The sequence below is a fragment of the Dicentrarchus labrax genome, unplaced genomic scaffold (genome assembly GCF_905237075.1).
Source record: "Dicentrarchus labrax unplaced genomic scaffold, dlabrax2021, whole genome shotgun sequence".
Classification (NCBI taxonomy): Eukaryota; Metazoa; Chordata; class Actinopteri; family Moronidae; genus Dicentrarchus; species Dicentrarchus labrax.
This window is the reverse complement of record NW_026136719.1, coordinates 21,378,242-21,400,984: the sequence shown is the minus strand read 5'-3', so window position 1 is coordinate 21,400,984 and position 22,743 is coordinate 21,378,242. Positions and strand designations below refer to the sequence as shown.

The window sequence follows — 22,743 nt, the reverse complement described above, 5'->3', positions numbered from 1 at the left end:
AAATGAGCCTATAAGATTCCACATATACATTTCTGCAAAGCATGCAAGGAGCCTGTGACTCAGCACTATGCCTCAGCCTCTATTTTGAGGCACATGTCAGTACCTCCGGATTATCTCAAGCTGTTGGGGTTAAGAACAAAATGAAGTCAGAAATTAAAGGAGTATATCCCCACACAAATGCAAGATTATGACCAAACAATTTTTTTTTGTCACGCATTAGCTAGCAAACTTGAGTAAATCACAGTTCTGTGTGTTGATCCTGATTTCTGACTTTATTTATATGTTAAAAAGTAGACCACACCACTCACAACGATTTATATTGTTCATGTAGTTTTCAATTTAATGTGATTCAGGAAAACATCTCGGAAGCAGGAAAGAGAGGTTGGGTATAATATGTATGTATGCATGGGAGCATAAAATGACTGTATATAATACCAAGATAATGACCATCTACATAATGGTGCTCCCGCGTTGATACATTTTCACAAATCTGCCAAAACAAGTTGACCAGAAAGTATTTCAACTGAAATGAAAGACAACTCTGGAAACACAAAGTCAGGTTGAGCTCTGTGCATGTATAATTCATATATCAGAACTACTAGCCCACCACAAAAACATGCATACATGAAGACATACACTAAACATACACAGACTTGTGTGTTTGTAATATTAATAAAAAGCTATGATGACACACACACTGTGGCACTGTCTACATATCAGGGTCAATGGTCAGCAGGTTAATTAAGTCTTTGTAATAAATAAGGTTTTTCTCGTGGTCAACAAGTGCTGTCAACATCTCATCCATCTCCTCCTGAGTGAAAACATCTCCTGGTTTAAAAACAAGCACAGTCATGGTTAAAAAACGTTAAAGTTCCTATCTTAGGAATGTTTTGTGGAAGTAGGGGGAATGTCACAGACACAAAAACATTACATAATCTACTGTTCACAACACAAACAAAAATGTCTTTACCTCACAAAGTAAAGACTGAAAGTTGATTTACCTTCCTGTGTCATGTACTTTGTCAGATCCTCAGGCTCCAGGTATCCTTTCTTTTCTTTATCCAGAACCTGGAAACACAGTGTTATTGCCTTCATGCTTTAACAAATATCAGAAACTAACACTGTGAATCACTAGTGCTAAAAAGGGAGTTTAAAGTGGCAGATAACCTGTTAACAACTCCTTAAACTACAACAGTAGAGGATACGAGGTAACAGCAGCTGGTCTCACCTCAAATGCCTGAAGCAGAAGATCCTCAGGGATGGGAGGGTACCTAAAACACACACACACACACACACACACACACACACACACACACACACACAATCACCATTTGTGTCTGTATGAGAGTACCCCCCTGATAGTATTGATAAAAGATGGAATTAACATATCCTCTTGTTACTAATATCCAATCCCAATTTCTTAAGTGTTTTGTGCTCCTGAAGAGGATCCAAACATTTTCACTGGTTTTAAGGGAAGCTGAAATATTGTCTGAGATGGAGAACGTGGAGGACAAACCTGTGTATCAACGAATATACACTTTAGAACCCATTTAGCAGCTTAAAGCACAGAAAAGCACAAGCAGAAAAAAAGAGCCATATATTATTTTAAAGTCTGACATTTGGCATTTTCTACCAAACACTGCTTTAAAGATTAATGATAAACACTGTACAGTGGTAGTATTTGTAGACTTTTACAAAACACATATATTCTGTGAAGTACTGCAGTAACTGCCTCATTATATTTTCCTAATATAAAGGCAGTAGGTAATTCATTTGCTCCCTCATCTAATATAAAGACGCGCTGTATAATAAATATTTTGCTTTAACATAAGCGACTACTTGGCCTCCTTCTCACCCTCAAAATTGCAGCAGTTTCATTTATTCAGTTAAAAAACACACAACTGACGAGTATCTTACTTGTTCTCCAGCAGCACTTTGGTCATGACTGGGAGGAACTTGTCCAAATGGATATATCCTGTGTGGCCCTCTTCCACCTGGTTGAACAGGACAAAGAAACTGAGGGTTGGTTCTAACTAACAAAACTGGTTGCTTATAATGTCACAACTAGAGTAAAAGTCAAGACACACCTTTCTCTGTGCATTATATGTGTCAGGCATATAGGTAATTCTACATTGCAAATGAACAAGATAGCATTTTAAATGACAGTGACATTACAATACCATTATTAATTATATTTCACCAGAAGAAAACATGAATAAAATGTGAAATGGTAGAATCCAGTTGTTTTATTCATCCAAAATATGAGCAAAATATAAGTAAACACTGTTCTGACCTCAGCTGTAAAATCATGTAGGTCTGCCTGAGTGGGGAAGCAGCCTAGGGAATAGATGATGGTGCCAATCTCCCTGGAAAACAAACCACATAATTTAACGACATGTAATTACAGTGTATGATTATTCTGATCTCTCTGGCATGTGTATTAAGGCATGTTTCATTCACCTCTACCTCTACCAGAGCCCATGCCACTAAATTTATGTTCACCATCTCTGCCAATGTGGCATCCCTCATCACCTCGTTTAAGTGGCAAACAAAGGTGTTCTAGTTTTACTTACAGTCAAGCCTGAAATTATTCATACCCCTGGAAAATTTTGACTTAAATTGACTTTTATTCAACCAGCAAGTTTTTTCTTGATTGGAAATGACACAGGCGTCTCCCAGAAGATAAGACGATGTACAAGAGGCATCATTGTGGAAAAAAATATTTCTCAGCTTTTATTTACATTTGAACAAAAAGTGGCATGTCCAAAATTATTCATACCCTTCTCAATAATCAATAGAAAAGCCTTTATTGGCTATTACAGCAATCAAACTCTTCCTATAATTGCTGACCAGCTTTTTGCATGTCTCCACTGGTATTTTTGCCCATTCATCTTTCGTGATGAGCTCCACCTCTTTCAGGTTGGAGGGTCTCCTTGCCATCACCCTCATCTTTAGCTCCCTCCACAGAATCTCAATTGGATTCAAGTCAGGACTCTGGCTGGGCCACTGCAAAACGTTAATGTTTTTGTCTGCTAACCATTTCTTCACCACTTTTGCTGTGTGTTTTGGGTCGTTGTCGTGCTGAAATGTCCACTGGTGCCCAAGGCCAAGTTTCTCTGCAGACTGCCTGATGTTGTTGTTGAGAATCTTGATGTATTTCTCATTTTTCATGGTGCCGTTTACTGTGATTAGGTTCCCTGGTCCATTGGCTGGAAAACACCTCCAAAGCATTAGGTTCCCACCACCATGTTTGACAGTGGGGATGGTGTTCTTAGGGTCGAAGGCTTCTCCTTTTTTACGCCAAATGAAGGATACATCATTGTGGCCAAACAATTCAATAAAACAGAAGACCAGAAGTCTTCTTCTTTGTCCAGATGAGCATTTACAAAGGCCAAGTGGGCTTTTGTGTGCCTTATCTGGAGCAGTGGCGTCCTCCTTGGTCTGCGTCCGTGGAACCCAGCAGTGTGCAGTGTCTGTTGGACTGTCTGCCTTGAGACGTTGCCACCAGCAGAGCCCAGATTCACCAGGATGGCCTTGGTGGCGATCCTTGGATTCTTTTTCACCTCTCTCACTATCCTCCTGGCCAGCACAGGTGTCACTTTTGGCTTCCCACAACTTCCTCTGAGATTTCCCACAGTGTGGAACGTCTTGTATTGTTTAATAATAGTTTGCACTGTAGCCACTGGAACTTGAAAACATTTAGATATGGCCTAATAGCCCTTTCCTGACTTGTGAGCAGCCACAATGCGCAGCCGCAGGTCCTCAGTGAGCTCCTTTGTCTTAGCCATGACTGTCCACAAACCAACTGCAGAGAGCTGCTGTTTTTCACCTGTTAAGTTGATTAAAACAGCAGCTCCCAATGAATCAGGGTAAGTAGAATTAAAATTTGCCAGGGGTATGAATAATTTCGGGCTTGACTGTATAAACACAAAACTACAGACCCACGTGGGCATTTCCCCCATAAACTACACATTTACTCTTTACCCTATATAATTAACTCTCTCTACATATTACTTTCTCAACACAAATTGATGGTGTGAGATTACAAGGTTCAAACCCAGCACATGGCAATATACTGTGGACTATAACCAAGTGTATTTAGATGTTACAGGATCTGGGGTAAATATGGAACTTAATTCACATGTTTAGGATATTTTTAATAAGGTAAGGGCCTCCATACAAGGGTCCCATTTAAGATTTGTTATTGAATAGACCTATAATATCTCTAACTTATGCATCCCACCTTTATATTCACTGGGTTTGAAGCTGTGACCCAGAGTTCAGAGGAATGTGTTATTGTGTGTTTGTTTCTTTTTACATTATAACCATCTGGTTTATGAGCCAGGGAGAACAATCTCACTCACCGAGCATCCACTGTGTTGTTAGACTCATAGTCAAACACTTCAAAAGCTGCTCTGATCTTCTTGTGGACATCTGACCCTGTGGCCTCTGACAGACAGAAGAGAGGTTCACTTTGTTAGTTTCAACTCCAACTTTCCACTACCGACCCGCCATTTTGAAGGCACCACGGGGCTTTAGATAAACGGAACTGTGATATATGTGATTATAATTTAGACTAGTAGATAGACAGGTGTAGGTATTAGCGAAGCAACGTTAATTCATACGAACCTGCACTTCGTTTGTTCTCCGCCATGTTTCCCTGGTTGTTACTCTGTTGCCTAGCAACCGACTGGTTTTGTCAAAGGAGCAGCCAGTTAATTAGCTAACTAGGCTAACTATGCTAGCTGCTCACAGATTGTACAACTACCCAAAGTTAAGTCTTTAAAAAGGTGTTCTCTCAGCTTTGCCTATTTTATTTATTTATGTTTGTTTGTATGTATTATGTTGTGCTGTGAATTCTGCTCAATCATACAAACAGGAGACAGAAAGAAAAGGAGAGGGACAAAGAAATGTTTGCTTTATTTTCTCCAGCTGTATAAATGCAGAAATGGTTAAAAAGGGTAAACAAAACAGTACAACAAATAGTAAACCCTATACTGTAAACACATTTCAAGTTCGTAGATAAAGGGTGAACGTCCTATTACATCTACTTCAACAGGGCCTTTCTGACCTTAATTATGAAGATGAAAGACCGTTGGTAGAAGGATGTAACACATTAAGAAAACAGCACTGTTCTGTAACGACATGGTTCCCCATTCATTCAGGCACATTATCATCAAAATGCTAACTAAATCATATTCAAGTGCGTCATAAGAAAGTAAGACTTGGCCAGTGCTGCATAATATGATGTGTTTTTTGAATAACCTAATTCATTCAGTGGTTTATGTCATTGTTTAGGCTGAGGAAATTCAGACATACAGACCAAATTAAATTCCAGTGGGCCTTATCATACTGGCTAAACTGAGGTGCACATCTTAGCCTAGGGCGGGTCAGACACTTTAAGGCCAATCAGTGTGTGCGTGAAACAGTCGCTACATAGAAAAACTCAAATACATTCAAAATATGCTATATTTGATCATCAGGTATGGCAGAAAATGGTAAATAAATACAATTAAAGGAATTAAAATATTGCAACGTATTAATCTCTATTAATGATGGCTTCTGTTTTACTAATATGGATAATATTGCATTTTTAATTCAGGACTTTTGTCCCTTTTACAGCTCTAGAAATATTTGCATTCATAATTAACACCAATAAGTAATTGTTGTAGAAAACATTTTCAATAAAGTGACAGGAATACAATATAAACAGATTCCTCTTTCCATTTAACAAGCATCTACACGTTCCACAGTCAGCTGAAACAGATTCAGAAGAATCAATCAAGAATTAAAATCAAGGGAAAGATCATTAGTGGGAATAAAGAAGTCCTCTCAGTTGAGAGCAGTGTTTAATTCAATCAGGCCTCTCGAGATAATAGTGTGGACGAAATCAGCGTGTGTGAGGCTTCATATCTCCGGTTGCCCCAGATGAACAGGGTCTATGTGGTTTTGTCTTTGTTCTGCTGCTTGGACTTCTGGGATTTGTTGTCCATGTTGTTCGTCTACTTGCTTTACGAGTTCCTCTTCTTCTGCCTTTACTTCCTGTAGAGGTTGTTTTTCCTCATGAGGCTTCAACTCTTCATGAACCTCCTCTGCTGCTGCCTTCTCCTCACCAGTACTGGGGTTTGCCACTTCCTGCTCCTGGTGAAGTAAAAAAAAAAAATAAGGTAATGTTATTGCAGTACACACAAATAAAGCCAAGAATCAAGTAGGTAGATGTGCATGCTCATCCCATCATCATCCTTGGTATTACAACATCATTTTTACATTTATCTAATGACAAAAACAAAATACAGAATTTGAAATGAATTGAATTTTCACTGTATTTTGTCTGTTGTGGCTTAAAGGCACTCATTACATTACATAAGAGTTGAGAGTGTGTTAATAATTCGCAAGTGTGTAAATGTACAGTACCTGTGTGTGAGGTAATGAAGGAGACAGCAGCTCGGATGGGGCCAACATGCCGTCCTGGTTTATATCCTGAGTCTGGAGTAAAAAATCTACCATAGACACCACCTGCACATACACACACAGACACACACGCAGAGAGTGAAAGTGTTAGGTATGTACAAATAGACACAAACACAATGTCAGTTCAAACACACGGCACAGACACACCTACAGCCACTCCGCCTTACCAGCTCATTGGCCTGTGCTCCCGGTGTATGATGGGAGTTATAGTCAGAGAGTAGCTTCATCATCTCCAAGCCATCCAGCAGCCCACTGCGATCGTAGTCATAGAGACGAAACAGGAAGAATACCTCTGACACAAAGCAGGAGAAGACTGACATGTTTAATACCAAACACATGTGATACACTGCTGTATAACAGCAGAGGGTGGACAGTATGAAACTCCTGTACTGTATACACACAAAACACAACACTGCAGTAATGTTAAAGACTGATGGTTTTGGACAAAGACGCCAGAATCACAAACAAACACGGTCATTAGATATAAAGTAGAGGAATTTTCTTGCACAGCTTAAGATTCAACATGCCAAAGTCAGAGAAAATAACTTAAACTGTCTATATAATAAGAGTATGTGCATTTGGTAATGATGTTTGAAGGGACAGCCCTGTGTCCCACCAGTAGGTGGAGATGTCTACCTTGCTCCCAGGTGTTGATTTCAGGTCCTCCTTGGTCATCCTTCAGAGTGGATTGAATGTAACTTTGCAGCAATCTGTGTTACACACAGCACATTTCAAACTATCGCTAAAACATTGCTGATTAACATTATATTATACACTGAGGGATCTTTTTATTTTAAGCAAGCTGACTTGCCCTGTAGGTACAGTAGTGATTCTGTATGACTTTCAGCCATAAGAGGAGAGATGTTAACACATGACTCCAGATACCAGGAGGAGGTGCCACCTCATCAAAAAGCATTGTGTTCAAAGGAACATTATTTATGTATTTGCTGATATTCTCAGTTGGTTTAACTGTTTTGCGAAGCTCAACCAAACCACATCTTACATGAAGCAGATGGAAAGAAGACACCCTTTGGGGCCACACTGTAATAGTGCATAAGTAGCAGTGCTGTTACACATTGCTGAGAACGAAACACTGTTGACCAAAGTTTATATCAGGAGCTTTTTAGTCCTATGTACAGGCCAGTAGGAGCGCTCACATCCATGGCAAAATGGTTGAAATACTCTAACACTCTTCCAATCTTACAATTAAGATATTTGTACTGTTTCTATCCAGATTGAACCTAGATCTCAATGTGAGTCAATATGCATTGTTACTTTAGGGAGGCGCAGATCAATTGCTTTTCTACACAACTGACAAACGTCTGCCTGGCCGTACACTCAATAGACTTAAGCTTACATTGGAGCCGTGTAAACATCCATTATTCTTATCAGCCAGTGGAAAGAAATTGCAGCCACTTCGTCACCAACAACATACTCTATGACACTAAGTCCACAAAGTGGTTGTGTCTCTCATTTTGTTCCCTGAATAAATCAAACCTGTAATTCATTATGAGCAACTTCATACTCCTGTACTGATACAAGGGTGAGCCATCGTATACAATATGTGTCAGGGTAATCTATATTTTCTGTCTCCACGAAGGAAAGATAAAATCATAATTGCAACATAAAACTTATTGCTCATGTAATCTTATCAGTAAATGGTGCAGGCCACATCGTTAACACAGCAGCCAAAGTCCGCCGACAGCAGCTGCTTAGTCCACTGTACACGGCACGTTGTACAAATCAGGAATGTGGTTTGCATGTTGTGTTTCTGGTTTGACGTCTAAATCGTACAGTAGTTTGACAAAACAAAACGTAACAGTAAATATCTTTATTCCATGTAAAACATACTTTATCATCCTCTGAGAATAATATAGAATTATTCATTAAGAGCAAATTCATGGCTTAAAATGAGATGGACGTGTAACAGCAGCACATCATCCAGGTGTCACTCACCTGCGTTCCTCCTCTCCAGAGCCAAAGGGATTGGCTAGTGAATGAGGGCGGGCATCTACTGATTCCTCCCTGAGAGATAAACAAATAAAGATGGAAATAAAACTACATAATTTATACATTATGATATTGCAGCCCCACATTATGATATTTTCATTATGTTCATTTCTTGATATTGGTATGTGTAGAAAAGAGAGAGTGAAAATAAAGAGGAGGAGTTACCTTTGTGTCCCAGGTAGACCCGGTGCAGCCAGGCACGAGTGTATGAGCATTAACAGGACACATGGCAACAACCTGCCAAGGTGAGACTCCATGAACACACCTACAAGCACATAGCCATGTTATAACCTCACATCTGGACATAATGTGAATGAATAAAAATTAATTTCCTTTTCTTCTGTTCTATCTGTACAACGTGGACTTTCCACATGTTTACTGTTTCAGAGCCTAAATACATCTACATGTCACAACACAAGTTACATAGATGGTGGACCTTATGGTCTATTATGGCTAAATCAATTAAAACCAATCTATATATAGCTCAGCAGAGTCCATCCACACTGTCCCCAGCGGTCAGTGAGTATGTCCATGCGTCTCCAGTGTTACATATTTGGATTAAGATGCTGGTTTGGGATGCGTACAGTACACTGCTGCTTCATTCCCATTATGTTGCACAGAGTAACAAACCAGCTAGACTGCTATATATAAACCTGCTTCCTCATGTGGAGCAGCAGCGAAGCTAACATCGATGCTCACAGTCACACATAACCCAACAACTCACTGCAGCATTATCACAGCCTGCATACTGTACACTGACTCATTCTGATAAACTCATGTTGCCTCGCTGCTGTGACATTACGGGCCTGCATTAAAACAAATAGAAAGTTAATGGTGGCTAGTTGTAGCCTCGTTAAGAAGCTACGCATGTATTAAGATTAAATATGTATGTGAACTGAAGTAACTCTGAAAGCCTCGTTGAGGTGTAACAGCTGGACAAACACAGCCTGTGGTTCTCTACTCAGAGTGGTACGAGCCTACCTGTCTGCATAGTGGATGTGTGGACAGGACCAAAGCTTTAATCCCGGCAGGTTTCCGTTCACAGGTTCATGTCTGGAGAACACCTCTGCCCCGCACCGCCCTGCTCGTGCCTCCCAGTCTGCACTGCGCAATGGCGCGGCACGCGCGCTCCCCGGCTGCCACGGAGACCGGAGTGTTTTGGTCAATGACAGGGTCCACGTGGAAGAACACAGCCGCTGTCGTGTCAGTGAGTTTGCGCAGGATGCTTCTCTTTGTGCTCCTCTCTCCGGGTTTTCCGCCACGCCACGTCTTCCCCGACAGGCGGATTCCGGTAGTGCGGGCAGCGGGTTGTTAACAGGGTCGTTCCGCCGAACCTGGGCCTCTTCCGAGCCGAGGGTGGATAGAGATGCATGGAAGGTATCTGTATTATACATTATAGTATCAACAAAAGTGTCCCGCACTTTGTTCTAATTGCAATTTTAAGATGCATCATGTCAAACCTTAATAAAAACTACCTACAGCACTGACAAAATTGGATTTTGGGCAGTCCCTTCTCTCACTGTACTTTACAATGAAATATAATGATTAGAATCCTTTATTATTATAATTATTATAATTATTATTATTATTATTATTAGACTGAAATACATTTTCTCATCGGAAATCCATTGCATGTTAGTTAAAATACACATTTCAGTTATGTCCCCAGGTTTTCACTCAGTACTGTTACCCTGACACACATCCCTCTGAAAATCTGGGACATTTCACAAGTCACATGATCAACAAGAAGTAGCATAATTTCTACTGAAGGCCATGGGAAGACCAAACATCTATATTTTTGACCCAGAATATCAATCTCAAGTCAGTCCTTTTATTTTCAGCCCTCTTATGAAAAATGCAAATCTTCCATCTAGAAACCTGAGATTGACAATTAGACATTATGAATCGTTAAACATGTATGTAGATAAAGTGCTGGAAAAGTAATAATTTTGGAAGGTTACAACGTACACTTGTTCTCAGCCTTCATGTCCTTTAGCCTGCTCAGTCTCACTATGATTAATACCGTTATAGGCATATTTTTAAGAGCCATGGGGACCTCCTCAGTCTTTGGAGGAGGCTTAAATCATAACATCAGATGGGGTCATGATTTCAGGAGATATTGCACTAGAGACTATAGAGCAATAAAGTCCAGCATGGCAGATGGAGCAGCACCTTCTTCACTCAGGCTGCTGAACACTAGTTTACACACACACACACACACACACACACACACACACACACACACATACACATACACACATACACACCTCTGTTTATGTAAACATATATACAGTATCCATACTGCTCTCCTTACATCAGTTTATTGCTACAAGTACAAGTACAGTATGTGTATATGTGGCCTTTTTTACTCCATACCAAATGCAATTTACTCATTGCATTCAGTTTTTAGATTTTATATATGTTTTGTTGCTTTTTAGACATTGGTGCTGAGAGAAACTATTTAATTCACTCACTCGCTTTGTTTAAACTATTTTTATACAGTTGGAATGTCAAACTTAAAACTAAACCCAAACTTGGGCACAGCCTAGGCTACATGTTCTTATCTTGGGATCAGTGTTTTGCCATTCAAGTTATTTAAGAAGAAGAGAAGAAAGACTCCAGTGATGCCACTTTAGAGAACAACACATACAGTATGTAAAAGCCTGCTCCCAACTCAAGGCAATAGTTTACACAATAATCTGCCATCAAGCCAAACCCAGCAGTTTAATGAACAGATACACTGGTTGTTCACACCAGGATTTAAAAGCTGCAATTTATGTATTCATTGGATGATTGATAAAACATCATAAGGACTCTACTGAGCTTTGATAACAATTCAGTAATTATGTTAAGAAACAGATGGGGCACCAAGGTTGGCTCGCCTGGTGGAGCTGGTGTCCAATGTACCGGGGCTGAGTCCTTGCTGCAGCTGCCAAAGGTTTGAGTCCAACCTGTGGCCCTTTGCTGTGTGTCATCCTCTCTCTCTCTCTCTCTCTCTCTCTCTCTCTCTCTCTCTCTCTCTCTCTCTCTCTCTCTCTCTCTCTCTCCCTTTCCTGTCTGTCTTTGGCTGCCCTGTCTAATAGAGGGAAAAAGGCCCCAAAAAATATTTTAAAAATAAATAAATAGGGCCATGTATGTACTCCTGGTATTTGGCCACAAGATGTCCCAGTAACTCTATTTGAACTGATTTCTCTAAAGTATTATATAGGAAGTTATCATACATCTGCAGAACATTACAATTAATAAGAATTATGTCATAATTTCTATCGTAACTGCAAAATCTGATTATAAATCTGGCAAAACTCAAATCTTAGTTCAGAAGCTTTTACTTTGTCTTTAACTCACTGTATAATCCAAAGAAAATCAACATTAAATAATCAGGATCAGGTTTCAATCAATATAAAACCAGCCATTAACAAATAAACAAAATACTTGTAAATATCTAATTCTGACAATTGACGACTGAGAGTCAATCATCAGTTCAATATGTGGACTCTCTCAACTGCAGACGCACACACAAAGAGACACACACGTCAAGGTATGTTGCCCAGTATTATTTCGTAAGAACACAATGTTCATTGGTCCCAAGGGGAAAGATATTCTTGAATGTACCCGTAATATTGTCTCCAAACCCTGAAGCAGCAGAAAACGATTTTACTATTTATATGGCAGATGGGTTTCATCAGACATGTTTATTTTCCGCTCTGACCTTCTATAAACTGAACTGCATCTCAAATACACACATTTGTATCTTTAAAAGAAAAATATCCTCATGGACTTCATGGACATTAAGGGGTTCTATATGATGATACAAGTACCAGGATTTTATTGTGGCTGCAGCCAAAGACAAAGTGTCAGCAAGAAGCATCAGACAAGCTGAGTTCAGTGTGTCATCTACAGGCCGTAGTGTGCCTCTTAACGGCCACTAAGAGGCAGATACACCACCCACCAGTGAGTGAGTGAGTTATTGAGCTAGTAATTTAATCTGAGGCTAGGATTGTTAACATTTAACACTGAAGACACTTTGGATGGAAGACTCTACCAAACACTAGTTGCACTGATTTTAGGACACCTCAATTTCAGTATAAAAGTGATGGATGGATGGATTGTTATATGCCGCTGTGGCCACATTTTCTGGTTTGGAACCGAACAATTCAAGGGAAAAACTCAAATACTCACAAACTCACTGTGCTTTGCATTATTAATGAAGACAGTCTCTTCTTCAGTGTGTAGGATTTAGTGGCAGCTATAGCGGTGAAGTTGCAGATAAGTGAATACTTTATCCTCCCTTTCCAAGTGTATAGGAGTAACTCGTTGGAAGAGGACCTGCTCTCTCTGTAGATATATTTTCTGATTCATTATTGACGAGTAATTGTTTCAAACTCAGGATAACACAGCAACATTTTAAAGAATCCATGCTGTTAAAACATAATAAATCATTTTCTTTCTATTAAAGCTATAAATATATTTGTGGAACTATGTACTATTTAAGTAAAGAAACCCCTCCACCACTCCGAATTGTATTCACTCATTCGCTTCTTCAGTTTTATTCCTCGATCCTTCTATCATCACCTCACTCTCCTCAGGTGTCTCTTTCCATGTTTCCCATCTGCCTTTCTCTCTCATGTTTGTGTCTCTCCCACCTTCTGAAGTAATGCCAGCCTTTACCCTCAAATTGCTAAAAATAGAAAAACTATTGCGGTGCCAACACAGAAGCATGGTGAACACACACACACACACACACACACACACACACACACACACACACACACACACACACACACACACACACACAGAGAGAGAGAGAGACAAGCAGTACTCTAAAGTTTTGCAGTGTCTGTTCCTCTGTATTGAGCAGTGGTGAGGATAAAGAAAGTGGAAAGGGTAAAATAAATACATAAATAAATAAATAAAAAGTCTGAGAGAGATGGAAACAAGGGAGGTGCACAGGCAGAAAGATGAAAGATAAAATTGAGATTGACGCAGAACAGCGGAGGAATAAAATTTAATTTCAGAACACAATGCAATGTGTGTGTGTGTGTGTGTGTGTGTGTGTGTGTGTGTGTGTGTGTGTGTGTTTGTACAGATGTGTTTTAACTGTAGTTTTACTCAACCGGAAGATTGGACTATTACCCATGGAACTGCACACACACACACACACACACACACACACACACACACACACACTTTCCCACATCCAAGCCGTCCAATCTATATGAGTTGAGTGCGACAGAAGGTCACTTCAAACAGCATACCAGTGCCATTGAGCTCTTTCCTCATCATTTTGGGATATTTGTTCATCCCAAAGGAGAAATCCATCTTTTTGGCCCGTGTGGTTGAAGGACAGTATCTCTAATAACTAACCTGCTGCCATGTCACCTCACATACTATAAAACCTCAGGCAGTTTTACAGGCAGTCAAATTATACCGTTGTTCCTACTGACTGTGGTCAAAAGTTCAACTGAAGTCTATCTGAAACATTCTCTGAAATATTTAGCTGCACGCATTTGTACAGAAGCCAAGCATTTTTAATGCAGTTTTCTCAAGATCAGTTAATAATTTTATTCTTGAGAAAACAAGATAATAAATCAATTATCACAAAAAACAAAAGGTTGTTTCCTCTTATTTTTTGTGTTTATCAGAGATCAGGAGTGCTCAAGCAGCAGCAGCAGCAGGTCCTCGAATGGACACGTGAGGCTGGCTACAGAAGTGAGTCCCCATAAGCTCCTAAATGCCCAACTTTACTGCAGAAATAAACATGTTTAAAACCTGATACAAAAACAAACCTGGTTTCAGTCTCTATATCTAAATTCCCTGTGGTGAAATTGAGTATTTTCTGACTCAAACTTATATATTCCTTATATATATATGGTATATATTCCTAATATCTATCAACAGTGGAGCTGTTTGGCCTTCAACTGGAAACTCTGAGACCCAGACCTGTGAGTTGAAATGAGCAGTCACACCTTTATAACCACACATAAACTACAGTCGCAGTCAAGCACACAAATACACTCAAACATCTCCATGCGTGACTCACTGACGTGGCTTCGCATTGTAGTGGCTCATTATTTCACAGCTGGTTGGTGCACAAACATTCTACTGACACTCACTTACAGGAATAGAGATTACACTGTAATTGTTAACATGAGTTGATGCCTAGTATCTTTGTGTGCGTGTGTGTGTGTGTACTGTCACTGGATTTCATTTAAAAAACACTTTTCATTCTCACGCACAGCAGGCAAACAGATAGAGAGACGGAGACATGATGCAGAAAAATTGGACCATCAGGCAGCAATGTTGTTTGTACAGATCACACCACACAGAATGTGCTGTTATTGTTAAAACAAGACTCCTGCTGCCCCGACTGGGTGCATGTGCTTTGGTTGAATAGAAACACCAGAGCATAATTAGGCTTATTGTGCAGTGGGATGATGCTGGTTTGCTGTCCAAAGCAATAAGTCCATGGTCACTTTTAGCTGGCCCTGAGGCATTCAGTCCTTATGATCCCAAACAGCTGAGGCACAAGATTTTTTTAAAGTGGATTTTTGTCTTTGCAATTTCAGTGGTTAATAAGAGCAGGGGACACTTTTTTTTTACATACTTTGTGAATGATATCCAGGGTCACTGCATCACTGCAGAATACTGACAAGGATTTAACTCCACAGAGAAGCTCTGGTATAATTTACTGCAGGAGAAGCAGGATGAAGCCAGTCCTGATGAGTCCAATGCTAGTGAGTGAACCCAAAGAAAGTTCCAGCCGTCTGTTGACAATGGTGAAAAGTGTAGTTTCATGTTTTGTGACTGAAAACGATTTGTAATGGATTTGGTTTCTCTCTGGAATTCTCTGGAACAAATTCTTCTAAAAGATATTTCCTCATTTGGTGTTTGATGATGTTGGTCCAATGTACACTCATCAAATGTGTGCTTTCTGAACTTATTTATTTAATTACTTGTCTTTCCGATACATGTAAATGCAGATCTAACACTTGACTGTACAGCAGCGTTTAAGAGTGAAGCTGCCATTTGTGCCCCAATAATCAGGTCACACAGCATGCTACATGGTCAGTCTGATAGCAGTAAATGGTTTCATAATCACTGCTCCTCCTGGTGGATAGATAAAGCATTGCAGCTGGCTTCCACGCACGTTGCTTGGGGGCATTACGATGCATTTACTGTATCATCAAGGGGGAATCCCATTCCAGCCAAGGACACAGCAGCATAGCATAATTTTAGATGGCTACTAGGATGTTAATTGCTTAATTGAATCATGCAGCGCACCTGTATGGAAGCCTCTGCATTTATTATGTTTCTCCACTCCATTTTATTTTCCTTTAAAGGCTGCACACACCCGTAAAGGTGTTTTCCATTCCAGGATGGCGTTGGATGTGGCTATGCTGATTATACACAACATTTTGACATGTCACAGTGTCAAAAACATTGTGTGAATAATAACATTAATTCCATTTAGCTGCTTAAGTTTCAGGGTATTTTTCATGCTGGCACACTGTGACACGGCTGTGTCATGGCTTACTGGGACACCTGTGTCTCTAAAACACTGAGAATAATAAAGATTTCAACTGTCCCACGCCAACAAAACTCACAGAAAAGTGACACAAATGTCAATCCAGCACAGATCTGATAAGTCAAAATAAGTGAGAATGCCTGTGTGGGTGTCAGCAGTCTGTATACTGCACCACATATAGTGTAGTATATAGTATATATAGAGTAAACTATCTCAGTTCCCTTTCCTCCAAACAAATCTGTTGTTGTATCCGACCTCTTCTGTTGCTAGAACCAGGCAAAGGTGAATACTGTGGCTTTTTTTTAACCACGTTGCTCTATTCTTAACACACTTTTTTTCCCTCTTGAGGGATGTACTTTGATCATCATCTCTGTCAGTACAGATAGCAACACTGCATTTTCTAACCCTCTCCTGTCCGCATATCCCCTCACTCAGCCCTGTTCCACTCTCTGCTCTTCCTGGACCTTCTCTTTTTTACTATAACACTCAACTGCCCTCCATATCACTCAGCTCTTTCTTCAAGTTGAACTTATTCGTTGAGAATGTTATGAGGATGTTTTTCCTCCGAGGCATGTGTTATTGTTTACAAAACTATACATTACAGACTCATTTGGATGAGGACTGACAGAAAAGACAAAAAGAGAAGAAAGTGAGCAAGGGAAGAAAAAAATGGATAGAATATAAAAGAGATAGAGGGGGAAATGAAAAAAGAGGACAGAATATGAAAGACATGGAGGTGGAAATGAGGGTTAGAGGGAGAGTTGTGACCCATATCTGAGGTAAACAAACAAGGTTGTAACAGCAGGAGTGGAGGAGGAGAGAAAAACAAAAAGTTAGAAATTCGTGTCAGTGAGGTATACAACATTTTGATACAACTTATTCTTTGTACAGAGGCTGCAGTAGTGTCTTTGTGGTGGGTTTTTGAATTCTCAGAACATGTGCAAGTCTTTATATCAAATATCTCTCAACAATCCCCAGCCAGTGTCTCAGAGTAGGCGAGGGTCCTCTTTGTACCATTTTCTCATGATTGCATTCTTGGTCGCTGCTAATAGAACTCTAATGAGATATCCGTCCTCATGTATATTTTCCTGTATTGGGTTACCGAATATTTGTCATACCCTGATATCAGTTTCATACCCGAAAGTACTATTACTTTAATTGACTACATTTACCATCAACACTGATCGGACATAAACATAAAATATAAGAGATTTGTCCTTTAAACTTCAGAATATCTACTCCTACTATGAAATTACTGTGAAGATGCTCAATAACTGCAGATTTCCTCTGTCAGGCTTATGGCATCTCACAAAATATCACTTGAGAGTTTAAATTTGACAGAAACATATATTTTATTTCCCCATGCTGCACATAAACCAGGCAATGCCACCTCACTGTGTAAAATATTTTGGAAGCACATTCCTGTTCTAAAATTTGACAAAATCATTTGCTGTTCACAACAAATTGTACTTTCCAACGGCTGTTCCCACTTCCCAGCACCATGTCACGCAACAGCGTGGCTCTGTTTGTCTTTAGCATAGCCCAAGTGCATTCACATGCATACTCACACAAGCACGTACACTGGCAGACACATAACCCCCCTGCACACACACACACACCCATCCAGAAGCCTCTCCTCCATTCAGTTATGCAACATGGATTAGGTTCCACTAGTTCATGGCCCCAACAGTCTAAACTACGTGAGCTATTTTTAACCCTGGACCCCAATATAATGTAAACACACGCTGACCGTAATAATGGCAACATTAACAGTCACTGCTGCTCATGTGGACATGTCCTCCTAACATTGATATTCACTGGATGGGCCTCCCATACCACCAACAGCCATTGTCCCCTCATTGACACATCTGAGACTACAACTCAAAGCTTTGCTACTGCACAACCTGGAACTATTTAAGCCCGTCAGTGAGTCTTTTTGTCTTGAAGCTGAAGCTTGTTGTTAATTAATCAATCCAGCCCCAACTGAACAGTACAAAGTGTTGATAAGTAGTCGGGTGCTTCTAACCACCGCTATTAATTGGACTTGTGAGGTTCCAGTAAAACATTCATATTCATATGTTATGGGGACATGTGTTTTGTCTTCAGAAGAAGGCGCTCAATGTGCAAACATACTACAACATCTACAACACACACACACACACACACACACACACACACACACACACACACACACACACATTTAGTTTCAAATAGTTGCTGTCACATTCCACAAGCTAAGTCCTCTGGGGTTCAGGTCATTACAACTGGAAAACCAGAGGAAGCACTACTAATTCTGTTACAGTGGCTTCACACACACACACACACACACACACACACACACACACATAGACACACACACACACACACACACACACACACACACACACACACACACACACACACACACACACACACACACACACACAGACAGACTCAGATTCACGCAGGAAGGATGTTTCTTTTGCACACTGGCAACACATACTGTACTTGTGCACATACACACACACACAGACACACTGAAAGGGCAGTTCCGCTTCAGGGGCGTCTAATTGCAGGCTTGTGTCTCCCCAGGATGTGATGTCCTGGGGACCCAGGGTCATTTCTCTACAGGCTTCTGAGGGGGCACCACACTGTCAGGACCAATCACCTATAAGAGCAATGCTGCTGCTTAAGTACATCTACATACACATGTATATACATAGAACACATATGTGCACATGTACTGTATGGTAGAGTACTTGTACACACACACACACACACACACACACACACACACACACACACACACACACACACACACACACACACACACACACACACACACACACACACATAAAAGTAATCCCCCATACTTAAATACACACGTACATTCAAAGCCACGTACAGATGCACTAACAAGGGATTAAGTAATGGTGGAAAAATCTACAGAACCTATTGTGGTAATTAAACTGGTCATGTTGTCATGGGAATGTCAGAAAAGGTCAGGAGGGATCACACTTGTTTTCCACATAAGAGTGAAGTTTAGGTTTGCCCCTCTGCGTCCTGTGAATGTATCTTTCCTAATTCAGGCCTCTCTACAGCTTTTTGCTAAATCATTTTACTTTTTTAATACCTTCTTCTGTTTTCCTCCATCAGTTTCCCTCTGATGTCTCCTACCTTGCCTGTGTAAATAATAATGCTGTATAACAAAATGTGAACATGTTCAAGCATGTTATGAGCACAGAAGAGGAGCCCATTTGTCAAAACTCTATCTGAACTTATACTGCTGTTAAAAAGGTTCTCAAAGTATATAAAAATATTGTGAAGTACAAATCAGATTCCATGTAATGACTGGAAGGCATAAGACACCTTTTCTAATTAAGAGTGTTTGGTTTTAGACTGGGTAAAGATAGATCCTGTGTTTCATTAGAATTAGACAACAATGGCTGATAAATGAGTATAAATACAGCTGCACACGATTAAACAGTGTTGCGTGAAGACGCAGAAGAATTAGCTGTGGTTTAGTTTTTCCTTTCTTCATTTTATAATTAAAGGTCTAGACGATACCTCGAGTTTCACGATCCGCAAAATTGTAACACTAACAACATTTCATAAAAATATGCTGTTTCAACGCCATCTTGTTTTCAAATCAGTGGAGCACAAATAGTTTGATGAGTTTTTATTGGTTTTATTTTCTGTAGCAGGAGAATGTTTGCATTTGTATTGTTTTTAGCCTTCAGACAGACTGCATAAGACTATAACAAATTATGGGAAAATAAGCTGAAATGAGAGTTCTATATTTGGTCACTGCTTTGTAAATTGACTGTGACTAAGTATCAGCATCATTGATTAACATACACCAGAATGACTGCTATTAATTTCTAAATTAGCTGCTGCAGCACGAGACACAGCTCACACACAAGCACGAAAAACACAACTGAAATAATATTTCTGTCAAGTGTTAGTCATCAGTATTGTTTCACTCAGAGGACCACCCTGTGTGGAGTAGACATATAAATTAACTGAGAGAAAATTAAGATATTTTATATTACATATTAGATTCAATTGAATTGGCAAACGTGCTTAAGTATTATATAATCTGAAGATTAAAAGTATGTGAAAATGTACTAATTCAGACAGTTTACATGAGAAAATAAAGTATCAAGACATGTGATCGACTCAAGAGCAGGTGAGGCATGATCTGGAAAACAGACGCTGGCAGTGCTTTCAATAGTTATTTGACGTGTAGCTACCCTTTATTCACCCTTGGTACGTGGTTATATAGTTGATTTAGTAAAGTCCTTAAACTTTATGTGTTTGTTTGCACTTATACCTTGACTGGTAGTTAAGGATGCTGTGCATAGCAAATACTAAAGATCACTTTGCATTTGCAATTTTCACTCACTCTCTGATCACTGAAGATATATTAACTTGATGTTCACTATGATTGATTGCACAAATAAAGCAAAATTTAGAGTTGAAATCTAAAACCTACATTCATCAATCAAAAAGTGTTATTTTTTTTCTATTTAAAATTCAAAATGCACAAACATATTAGCATCAAAATATACTAAAAGTACGAAAAGTAAAAGTACCCACTGTGCGGAATGCCCCATTTCAGAATATATATTATACACCAGTGTGCAGGATTCAGTGTATCTAGTAGCAGATTGCAACCATTTGAATACAGCCTTCTAAGCATGGAGGACGAACTACTGTAGCCTCAAAACTTGCCAAAATGCGAAAGTCACTTTCTAGAGCTAAGATTTGGTTTGTCCTTTCTGGGCTACTGTAGAAATATGGTGGTTTAACATGGCGGCCTCCATAGAAAAGGACCCACTCCCTCTTTAACTAAAAAGGTCTCACTATAAGTGACTCAGTAAGTGACAATAGTGATTCAGCGGAATCAGTTCACTATAAAAATTAATTGATAAAGATTTGTTTGTGCTTGTACTAAACAATTCTCCAACACAGTCCAGTACAGTGACAGTCTCTTTGAACTGATGTACTCAATATAGTAGAAAAACGTACCTTTATTGATACCTACTAAAATATAATAAGATGTTTAGGCATTATTCAGTTAAGACTACACTGACCAGCAGGTAATGCACAAGGTAAGAGAACAGTGACACATCTATGTTTGTCATCTGCCCACACTAAGCAGCAGGTGTGCAACAAATTTAGACAGGTGAGGCGAGACCGTGACTCTTGTTATGTTCTCTCAGTAACACGCGCACACACACACACACACACACACACACACACACACACACAATAAAAGTACATGTACATGTTAGTAGGCATTCAACTTATACAACAATGACACATCATCTAACCCACACACACTCAGTCAGATGCAGAAAGCCACACGCACAGTTTCTATCTTTAGCTGTATAAATAGGCGTGTAATTAATGTTTAGATGTTGGAGTCATGAGGTGGAAACATGAACATTTAAACTGCTATTAAGTTCTCATCAGGAGCTGAGAGACATAGCGAGGGAAGAGAAGAATGGAAAGGAGGGAGGCATGGAAAGAAAAGGAAAGAGAGCAAGACCAGTAAAGCATGAGAGATGGATGATACCAGACTGAGTTCATTATGGACTGTCAGCTCATAGAAATCAGAAAAAAATTTAAATATGTAAATTTGAAAGAGGAGCCCAGAAAGCAGCTGAGAATACTGTGCTTAAATTAAATTAGAGTAGGTTTTCACCTACAAAAACTGAAATATGAATAGGGAGGCATGGAGGGGAATGATACTGTAAGTATACAAACACCTCCTTCTACACACATCAATCCTGCCTCTACACCTTCAGGGCCTTAATTGGTCTGTGAACAGCAGGCTGTGATTCATCCATTTGATTGTTTCAATCATCAACAACAACAACACACACACACACACACACACACACACACACACACACACACACACACACACAGACATACATTACAGTCTTTAACTCAGTAAGTTGTCAACTTTTGTTTCAGTCAGAGGGTCTCACACAGCTTCCACTTGTTGGCGAGGAAACTTACTCAGTTTCTATTTAACTTTACATAACATGATGCTTATTTCTGCACATTCACCTCGGTGGACTAACACACTTGTCATTCAACCTGTCCCCTCTCACCTCCCTTCCTGTCTCCTCTGTAGAAACCGATCCACAAGAGAAACAAAAGTGTGTGTATGACACTAATAAATAAGCACTGAGTGGTTGACTGATTGAATAATTGGCTGTTTTTCTCTCAATCGTGTTTACGCCTCTTTCAAACACACCCACACAGTCATGAAAGTGCTTCTTCTTTTCTCTGTCTGTCTTTTGCCTGTTCTTCTGATTCTGATCTTTCCAGAAAAACACATAAAATAAGAAGTCTGGATTGAAATTGTGACCATGGCAATATAGGTCAATATCCTCGAGCAAATAAGATGTGTGTGATTGCAGGGAATGGCTGCGATAATAAACCAGCTTTGTGTTCACTCAGTGAGTTTACAGTACCTATACTGGTTAAACATTTAGAGAACATTTCCATTGCATAAGTCCCATGCTACTGTATAATCACACTGGACTAACCGTGGATTGTTTTGTTTTCCAGTGGAAAGCACAAGGAAACAACCATCCCGCCCAGCACACATCAAATACTACATATTTAAGGTCCTAACCATTATGATGGTGTACCAATAGAGATCTACAGTCCATACAAAATGTAATAAAGAAAACTAACTGTAGCTGTGCAGATGATCTTGAAAAGGTTAAAGGAAAAGT

At 39.7% G+C, this 22,743-nt stretch overlaps 2 protein-coding genes across 2 annotated transcripts; both read right to left on the bottom strand.

The window, feature by feature from the left end:
* Positions 1–313: 313 nt before the first annotated feature.
* Positions 314–4,677, bottom strand: efcab2 (EF-hand calcium binding domain 2). Its single transcript, XM_051378866.1, has 7 exons — positions 4,630–4,677; positions 4,365–4,449; positions 2,294–2,366; positions 1,918–1,994; positions 1,229–1,271; positions 1,002–1,068; positions 314–828 (listed from the first exon to the last, which is right to left on the bottom strand). The coding sequence occupies exons 1-7, from the start codon at positions 4,652–4,654 to the stop codon at positions 710–712; spliced, it is 489 nt and encodes a 162-aa protein (XP_051234826.1). The 5' UTR covers positions 4,655–4,677; the 3' UTR covers positions 314–709.
* Positions 4,678–4,895: 218 nt separating this feature from the next.
* Positions 4,896–9,727, bottom strand: cgref1 (cell growth regulator with EF-hand domain 1). Its single transcript, XM_051380153.1, has 7 exons — positions 9,463–9,727; positions 8,647–8,746; positions 8,428–8,496; positions 7,108–7,181; positions 6,639–6,763; positions 6,415–6,516; positions 4,896–6,141 (listed from the first exon to the last, which is right to left on the bottom strand). The coding sequence occupies exons 1-7, from the start codon at positions 9,470–9,472 to the stop codon at positions 5,908–5,910; spliced, it is 714 nt and encodes a 237-aa protein (XP_051236113.1). The 5' UTR covers positions 9,473–9,727; the 3' UTR covers positions 4,896–5,907.
* Between the last annotated feature and the right edge of the window lie 13,016 nt (positions 9,728–22,743).